At 44.9% G+C, this 9571-nt stretch overlaps 1 protein-coding gene across 5 annotated transcripts; it reads left to right on the top strand.

The window, feature by feature from the left end:
* Positions 1 to 361: 361 nt before the first annotated feature.
* On the top strand, positions 362 to 9300 carry LOC123447914 (phosphatidylinositol/phosphatidylcholine transfer protein SFH8-like). Of its 5 annotated transcripts, none has more exons than XM_045124654.1 (15): positions 362 to 552; positions 692 to 778; positions 1656 to 1947; positions 2162 to 2258; positions 2358 to 2624; positions 2715 to 2792; positions 2950 to 3051; positions 3262 to 3311; positions 3392 to 3491; positions 3593 to 3691; positions 3779 to 3895; positions 7660 to 7789; positions 8165 to 8568; positions 8704 to 8778; positions 8902 to 9300. In XM_045124654.1, exons 2-15 carry the CDS (start codon positions 745 to 747, stop codon positions 8920 to 8922), a joined length of 1866 nt encoding a protein of 621 aa, XP_044980589.1. In that variant the 5' UTR covers positions 362 to 552; positions 692 to 744; the 3' UTR covers positions 8923 to 9300. The 5 variants fall into 5 exon arrangements, with proteins under 5 accessions (XP_044980589.1, XP_044980598.1, XP_044980582.1 ...); XM_045124663.1 differs by having other exon boundaries at positions 420 to 542; positions 3782 to 3895; XM_045124647.1 differs by having other exon boundaries at positions 420 to 542.
* The last annotated feature ends 271 nt before the right edge of the window (positions 9301 to 9571 follow it).

Below are 9571 nucleotides of genomic sequence, written 5' to 3'. Positions count from 1 at the left end.
AATTATATAATCTGTACTAGTAGAACAATTGTAGCGGAATTAAAAAGGAGTGGACGAGGGAGCAGTTGCCCAACCAAACCAAATCTGACTCGGCCAAAGCCTTCCACGCGTCACGTCACGGGCACGGCCTCCTGCGCTCGGTCCATGGGCGAGGCCGCATCGCCACCGTCCACTGCTCGGACCGGCGCGCATCAACGGCCACGGCAGACGCGCCTCAGCCCTCAGATCTACGTATCCAACTAGTAAAAAGATTCCTACGTGGTGGGTGGTCCGGGTGCGCCGGGCCCACGTACCGAACACGTCCACGTCGCCCGGGTCAACCGTTTCCGGCCCATGGGCCTGGTCTACCCGCGCCGTGACGGAAACCTCCGTGCCCTCTGCCTCCTTCTTCTTCTTCTCCCTCCCGGAGTCGCCCGCCCGCCCGCCCCATTAAAACGGTGGGAGAAGGAGAAGCTCCTCCTCCTCCCGCCCCCCGAAATCCGCACCCGAATCCCGAAACTGACAGGCGGAAAATCTCCGCCGGGGACCAGATTCCCCGCCTGGTACGCGCGCGTAAGAACCGTCATTCGATTGATTCAAGTTCTTCTCCCCCCCCCCCTAATCCAATTCGCCAATCCGGCGTTCGAGCGTGCGTGGCGGGCGCTCTTCGCTGCTGTCCTGCTCGCTGAATTTTTCCGTGCGGATTTTCCAGCGGATTTCGGGCCTGGGGCTTTGCTGGGGAGATCGATTCCGGAGCCGGAGGGGATGTCAGGGCCCCTCGACCGATTAGCCAGGCCATGTGAGTATAAAGTGTTTGTTCCTCCGTTTATTGTTGCTGGTCGACGTACTTATTTCCTTTAGGACTTGGAGGAACCAATTTCCTAGGGTTCAATGTTTCTGGCTCCTCTCGTGATTTCCTCTGTAAAGTTCGTTTCTTTTTCAGTGTCTGGGATTAAATAGGCTCGTATTTTGATTATCGCGCTCCTCGAATCAGCTATGAGGATTATGCGATTTGGGGCCACCGGAAGCATGTTCCTAATTTGACAGTAAAGTCCACGTGTAAATAAACAACTTTCTGTGTAAAAAAGAAGGAAAAATCTTCGAGCAGAAGTCTGTTCTGTTTTCAGTTGTTTTTTACTTGGCATCGCTAAAGGATATTACCTCCCCTACTCTTTCAATGGGAATGACAGCTTACCTGATGTGAAAAAATAATGGCAGCTTACCTTCCTTTATAAAAGATTGTGTTATTATATCTAGTGCGTGAAGGTTAGTAGGTAATCATTGTCAAAGATAACTACATAAGACTTAATTGTAGAGTACAGGAAAATGCAGAGAATTAACATATTGTGTTGTTGATGCCACCTGTATGAACCAACAAATTTTTAAACCATCCAACTAATCAGTGCAAGGTTCTTTCTGCTTGCACTCTGTATGGTGCTGAACAAAATTGACGACCCTGTCCCTTTTTGCAACTCACCCTTGCTGAATCTTCATACTAGCACCTGTAATCACAGAGTGTTGTTTCAGCATACGGGTAACTGTATTTGGCATGGGTTCTTGCTGCAGTTCCTTGCAGAACACCATTATTTGGCTATTGGTTTTTGTTACTAGAGTAACTGTATCTGCTTTTGCTTTGACTACAGTATGGAATATTAACATATTGTTACTGGGCACAGCTTTTGAAGGATTTACACATAATGATGGAAAGAAAGAGAGCAGATCGGATGCAGACAACTCAGAAGGAGAAAAGAAGACTAAAATAGCCTCCTTCAAGAAAAAGGCAATTAACGCAGGGAACAAATTCAGACATTCCCTAAGGAGGAGAAGCAAAAAGAAGAATGAAAATCAGATTTCCATCGAGGACATAAGACATGTTCAAGATCTACAGGCCGTTGAGGCATTTCGACAGTGCTTGCTTGATGAGGACTTGTTGCCACAACAACATGATGATTACCACATGATGCTGAGGTACAGAATCTGCTGATCTCAGGGTCTTCACCTGACCGTATTATGTGGATTTCTTTTCCAATAGCCCCACCTTAGGAAACCGTGTACCAATGTCAATTGCCTATGTGTTCTCAAGAGGCTATCATTACAGGCATTGATAGTTGTTTTAATTTTCGAAAAAAAAAAGATAATTGTTTTACTGTCTGATGTTTATATTTATATCAATCATGTGTAGGTTCCTGAAGGCACGGAAGTTTGATGTTGAGAAGGCAAAGCTTATGTGGTCTGATATGCTTGCATGGAGAAAGGAATTTGGGACCGACAATATAGAGGTAAGCAGAAACTTGTACAAATATTGTACAACATGGATTTAGCATTTTTCTTGCTTAAGAGTAACTACAGGATGGTGACACTTATTTTATTTTTCTTAGGAATTTGATTACTCTGAGTTAAACGAAGTTATGCAGTATTATCCACAGTTTTACCATGGGGTGGATAAAGATGGTAGACCTGTCTATGTGGAGCTAATAGGAAAAGTTGATGCCAACAAGCTGGTGCAAGTAACAACTATAGACCGGTATGTGAAATATCATGTCAAGGAGTTTGAGAAATGTTTCCAGATGAGATTTCCAGCTTGCTCAATTGCTGCAAAACGGCACCTGGACTCATGCACTACTATTCTGGATGTGCAAGGCGTGGTATGGCTCTTTATGACCAAACATTGCTCTCAACCTTGGAAGTCACATTTTTTTATGACTTTGTAATTGACTAGTTTTCCGTAATTCAAGGGATTGAAGAACTTCGCAAAATGTGCAAGGGAACTAATCACCCGACTGCAGAAGATTGACAGTGATAACTACCCAGAGGTAGATGATTCTGTGATGGATGTTGTTGGGCCACAAATTTTAGTTCTCTCCTTTCCATTTGCATTCAGGAAGAATTATTTCCTGTCATGTGCGCTTATCATTATATTTCTCTTGGCCCAACAGTACAGTATCTAACGTATTCAGAATGCTGCTGCAGACATTATGCCGGATGTACATAATTAACGCTGGTCAAGGCTTCAAGATGTTATGGGGCACAATAAAGTCTTTTCTTGATCCGAAAACTGCTTCAAAGATCCATGTAAATAATTCTACTCCCTCCGTCCCAAAATAAGTGACTCAACATTATACTAACTTACTCAACATTATACTAACTTTATACTAATGCTGGTACAAAATTGAGTTACTTATTTTGGGACGGAGGGAGTATTATGTAAGATTGATTTGATGCATAATTGTTAATCGATTCAGTACACAGATACTAACTATATTTCAATCTTTTCACTTGAAGGTTCTTGGAACCAAGTATCAAAATAAGCTCCTTGAAATAATCGATGAGAGGTCAGAATCTTTAATTTTGTCCGTGCATGTCTATGTTTGTTGGTTTCCAGACTAATGCTTTTTGGTTTCCATTTATGCAGTGAATTGCCAGAATTTTTTGGTGGCAAATGCAAGTGTGAAGAACATGGAGGTTGTCAGAGATCAGATAAAGGTCCTTGGAAGGATCCCACCACAATAAAGGTTGTGAGTTCATCCTCCCCAAAGAGAGGATATTTTATGTACACTGATATTTGCTGGGCTTCTTTGTGTTTGCTAATGTGATGCATCTTCACTTTCTTCAGAGGGTCCTTAACGGCGAGGCAAACTACGACAGACAAATCGTGACCATATCAGGCACCGATGGCAAGATAATCGGTTATGCTAGGCCACAGCGCCCAAATGTAAGTTTTACAAGCTTGGTTGGACATGAAGAGTTGTTGAACCATCTTTTCAATCTGTAATGAATACTTACTCTGTTATTATTAAAGCAGGGAAAAGGCAGTGATGCATCTGCTGAGTCTGGGTCTGAAGTGGAAGATGCTACATCTCCTACTGCACCAAGGACCCTCATAACGAACCCTTCTTTGACCCCTGTTCATGAGGAGGCAAGTACCTATCACCTGTTGAGCGTGCAATCAGGAAACCTGGCATTATCGGCAGTTCAGCATAGTCTACATCAGTAACGTTGTCAACTAAATATACTGAATGATGTAAACAGCATTATAAGGACAAGAATTTTTTTGAAAATTGATCACCAAAGTATGATTATTCTTTTAACTTTTTTTTACCCGAAACTGTAGGAATTTCTTCCACGGTATATTTTTATATATTTTCTCAAAAGAAACAAAGTCTAATTACAGCAAACAAGGAAAAGTAAGAAAAAAAATAACCATCTATCTAGAGCCTAGTAGAAGCTAAAACTGTAAGCAGATACGACCAACATATATAGCTGAAGGAAGCAAGAGCAAGAATGCTTCTTATGCTTCTTATCTGAAGTTCTGAACCCAATCTGGTAGTGACCATATGATTTTCTCTTGGCCCTGAGCACCATTGCAATTCCTCCCTGAAGTGTTTTCTGTTGAACCGGTATGACCCAGCCCATACAAGTTATCTCTTAGGGCCCAGGCCCATGTAGTGGGACTAACCTAAAAGGAGGCTCCCAGCCATCTTCCGTTCCTGAGACAGCCGCCACACACAAAACACTTGTGCTGGAGGTACTCCTCTCTCCCTCCCGTACTCCTCTCTCCCCCCGTTCCTACATGGTATCAGAGGCCAGCGACGGCGGGGCCTGAGAAGACGACGGCGACGTCCGGCGAGGTGGCGGCGGATCTGGGCGGCGTCCGGCGAGGCAGCGGCGGATCTGGGAGGCGCGGCGTGGCTGCGCAGGAGGTGCGGCTCGTTGGAGAGGAAGGAGAGGTGGAGCTGCTGTGCTGCGCGGCAGAGGAAGAAGGAGAGGTGGAGCTGCTGTGCTACGCGGCAGGAGGAGGAAGCTGAGGAGCGGCTTGGTCTCCAACGGGCTGTGGTGCTGCGGGAGGAGAAGAGGAGAAGGGTAGTGGAGAAGGGCAGCTCCTTGTTGTGCTGCTGTGTGTGCGTGTGTCTGCAGGGGACCGGGAGCTGGAGAACTGCTGCGGGGGTTGGCTGCTGTTGGAGGCCAAGATCCTCTGGAACTGCTGCTGTTTGCAGAGGAAGGAGGAAGAGAACTGCTGCTGTTTGCAGAGGAAGGAGGAAGAGAACGGCTGCTGTTTGCAGAGGAAGGAGGAAGAGAACTGCTGCTGTTTGCAGAGGAAGGAGGAAGAGAACTGCTGCTGCAGGAAGAGGTTGTGGTTGCTGCTTGCACTTGGAGCTGCTGAGTTGCTGGGTGCTGCTGCTAGCCAGGGGGCGTAAAGGGACCAACCGTGCAGCTGTAGGGCTGTGCTGCTGATCTTGATATTGGCAATTTTGTGTCTTATAAGGCTTTGTCACCCACATATAAGGCGTTTGTTGCCTCCTTCAAACTGTGTCAATTCCAAAGGATTGGAAGGCTGCAAAGCAAGATCCGAGGTGGCGTGAAGCGATGATAGAAGAGTTGGAAGCACTAAGGAAAAACAAGACATGGGTGCTAACCACATTGCCGGCAGAAAAGAAAGCAGTGAGTTGTAAGTGGATCTATACAGTGAAGCAGAATCCTGAAGGGAAGGTGGAACGGTATAAGGCCAGATTGGTCGCCAGAGGATATAGTCAAACTTATGGAATTGACTATGATGAGACGTTTGCTCCCGTGGCAAGGATGAACACAGTAAGGATATTGGTCTCCTGTGCTGCAAACTTTGGGTGGAAGTTGCATCAATTAGATGTCAAGAATGCCTTCTTGCATGGTGAGTTGCAAGAAGAAGTGTACATGGAAATACCACCAGGTTTTGGTACTTCAGAGACTACGGGGAAGGTATGCAGGCTGAAGAAATCCTTGTATGGACTGAAGCAATCACCAAGGGCCTGGTTTGATAGGTTCAGACGTGCTGTCCGTGGTATGGGGTATGGTCAGTGTAACGGTGACCACACGATGTTCTACAAGCACTCTGATCGGAAGATCACCATTCTTGTTGTTTATGTGGATGACATTATCATCACTGGAGATGATGAGGAGGAAATAGAGAGATTGAAGGGTTGTTTGAGCAAGGAGTTTGAGGTAAAGGATTTGGGTAACCTAAAATACTTTCTTGGCATTGAAGTGGCTCGGACAGAGAAGGGAATCTCTTTGTGCCAACGAAAATACACCTTGGATCTCTTGAGTGACGTGGGCATGATGAGATGTCGTACTGCCCCTACTCCGATTGAACAAAATCACCAAGTGACAGCACAATCAGGAGAACTAGTGAATAAGGAAGAGTATCAGAAACTGGTTGGAAGGTTGTTGTACTTGTGTCATACCAGGCCTGACATTACGTATGCTACGGGGGTGGTGAGCAGATACATGCATGAACCAAGGAGTGGGCATCTTGATATTGTGCACAGAATCCTGAGATACTTGAAGGGGACTCTAGGTAAAGGGTTGTGGTTTGGGAAGAGTGGACATCTTGAGGTGGATGGCTATAGTGACTCTGACTGGGCCAGTTGTCAAGATGATAGAAGATCAACTTCTGGTTACTGTGTGTTTGTGGGAGGAAATTTGGTATCATGGAGAAGCAAGAAACAGCCGGTTGTGTCTAGATCAACAGCAGAAGCTGAGTATAGAGCATTATCTCAAGGGTTGTGTGAGATGCTCTGGGTGAAGTACCTACTGAGCGAGTTGAAACTTCTGAGGAAGGGGCCCTTGAAGGTGTGGTGACAATCAGTCAGCTATAGCCATCGCTAATAACCCAGTTCAACATGATAGGACAAAGCATGTGGAAATTGATCGGTTCTTCATTAAGGAGAAGCTTGATGCCGGGGTCATCAGCCTTACTCATGTCAGTTCTGGGCAGCAGTTTGCAGATTGTTTGACAAAGGGTCTGGGAACAAAGGATTGTAACTTGGCATGTGACAAGATGGGAATGATAGATATCTACCACCCATCTTGAGGGGGAGTGTTGAACCGGTATGGCCCAGCCCATACAAGTTATCTCTTAGGGCCCAGGCCCATGTAGTGGGACTAACCTAAAAGGAGGCTCCCAGCCATCTCCCCTACCTGAGACAGCCGCCACACACAAAACACTTGTGCTGGAGGTACTCCTCTCTCCCTCCCGTACTCCTCTCTCCCCCCGTTCCTACATTTTCTATAAACATAAAGACTTGGAGGAACAGCCCTAAAAATGTAAGAATTCCTGGTATTCCAAATGGCCCAAGCAACTAGAATGATTATGTCCATAGCAAAGGGCAGATTCAGCAGATGCCTGAGATAGTTGTCAAGGCTGTCCAACTGGGGCAGATATTCTTCCAACAGATTTGAGCGAATGGGCAATGAAGAAGAGGTAATCCCTTGATTCCACAACATAGTGATCACACATGACACAAGTGCAATCCTGAATGAAAAAGCTCTTCCTCTGTAGGAGCTGTCGTGTGTTCAGTCTATCATCCAGAAGTAGCCAGAGAATTATTTTGCGCTTGAGCTGATTACAAGTTTTCCAAAGCCAGGCTCATCCCCAAGGATAAGGCCATCTAACAGAGCTTCCATTTGCTGAAATTGATCAAATGCTTCTACTGACAGGCAAATGGAAGTATTCTTTCAACATTCATTTGAACTGCAAACGCCCTTGCATCCAAATACTTCAATGTCGAGTAATATAGAATTTGTATAAATATGCCATCCAGACAACCATGGAAAGATACCCCGTGGATACTACTAGACTTTACTTAGTGCCACCTTTATACTGCATTACATGTTTCTAACAGGTAACCTCTTCTACTATTTCAGTCAAAATTTGCAGCACATGCATCCACGTCTGCTGCTCGCCCCACAATTGAAGAGAGCATCCCTGTCGTTGACAAGGTTGTGGACGACGGATGGAGCAGCCCCAGAGCTAGTCCAACGTCTTCTTCCTCAGGTATTTTATTTATGTTATTGATTTATTTTTTACTCTTATAGGAAGCCCTTGTCCAGTTGTCCAAAAAAACTGGGCCTTTCTTAATTTTCTTTCAAAATAGTTATCGAGTACAAGAGGTATTCTATACTTTCTTCTAACTACAATGGTAAATGCATTTACAAAAATTATCTATAGAGTTACTTTTGATCCACAAATACATGTACCACCATAATCCTTTGAACTAATTGAAGAAATAATTCTGTTTTATTGGTTTAGTCTAGTCATTGCTATTATTAGACTGTAACCCTCAAAATAACCCTACTGCTTAATTGATATGTAAGCACACTGTACTGTATGTTGCTTGATTAACCTGTTTTCTTAACATGTTTTACCCAGGTTCATTGTCCTTGAGAAATCTACCGACCACATTCGAAGGAATTCGGACCTTGGCTGTCGCATGGCTGACAGTCTTCATCGTGACCCTTTTCGCTATGCTTCGAAGTATCCCGAGCAGAATGGCCAAAAGGCTCTCGAACCAATCCAATGATCACGACCACTATTACGTGGACTGCCCTCAAGAGCAAGAGCACAAAGAGGAATTCCGACCTCCATCTCCTGCCCCGTCCTACACGGAGAAAGAAATTCTTTCAACTCTGGTAAGACGGCTAGGTGAGCTGGAGGAGAAGGTGCAGGCGCTCGAAGCAAAGCCATCTGAGATGCCATTTGAGAAGGAGGAGCTGCTCAATGCGTCCGCCCGCCGCGTCGATGCCTTGGAAGCCGACTTGATTTCTACAAAGAAGGTAGGCTATTTTTTTGGCTTAAAGCATATTAGCTTTACAGATTCGGTCTGAATTTGCTATGTTTAAAGATTTATGTAGTCCTGTAACAAATCAACAAGGTGATGATGAATTGTTTCATCTCATTTTCATCTACAGGCCCTCTACGAGGCGCTAATGCGTCAGGATGAGCTGCTCGCGTTCATCGACAAGCAAGACATGCTCAAGTTTCGCGTATGTTGCAGTCACCCAACGTCGTTATTTTTTCTATACACCTGAAGATGGTACTACCATCTTAAGGTCTTCTGCTACCTCTTCTGTACTAATGCGTGCCCTTCGTGCATATACGCATTGCAGAAGAAGAAATTCTGCTTCTGAGGAGCTTAGACGACGATGTGGGGGACGGAGGCACTTCACCGGTGGAGCTTTTGGTGCATAAATTCTGGATCGATCGGTCGCCATGATCATGCTCTCCGTGCGCAGAGCTAACCATTGGTACATATTTATGTATAAGTTGTTGGTGTAAATGCATGTAATTTGTGTGTGGGAAAAGAAGGCGCGCTGTATATCTGTTTGTATATTGGGCTGTGGACTGCTGAGGCTGAGGATCCTGAAATCACCACGGTATATGATGTGTTGGAGTTGTTGTTCCATGGTGCATGATCAAATTTGCATCATATGATTGAATGCGTGATCTTTTTGTAGCATGGTCAGTTTATATTGTATATATGTATCATTGGATGAACCGATTGTGACCTTGTGCTAGTGTTTGCGATACTTGATTTTTTTTGTCGCATATTTTTGTTCGATCGATGCATGGTGATCGAAATTTGACCATCAGCTTGGCACCAAGGGAGGGTTTGTCTCCTGAAGCACGCGTGACGTGTTCAAAGACCCCAGATTTCGAATTAACTAAAAGGTGGAAAGTCGGAAAGGATCCTTCTGATTCTTAAACAAAGAGTATCCTTGTCTTAGTCTTTAATGCCCTTTTCTACTTTATTATATTGCTGAAAAATAAAGTTGGCCG

Source organism: Hordeum vulgare, chromosome 1H (genome assembly GCF_904849725.1).
Source record: "Hordeum vulgare subsp. vulgare chromosome 1H, MorexV3_pseudomolecules_assembly, whole genome shotgun sequence".
NCBI lineage: Eukaryota > Viridiplantae > Streptophyta > Magnoliopsida > Poales > Poaceae > Hordeum > Hordeum vulgare.
The sequence above is the reverse complement of the archived record's forward strand: the minus strand, read 5'-3'. Positions and strand labels throughout refer to the sequence as shown.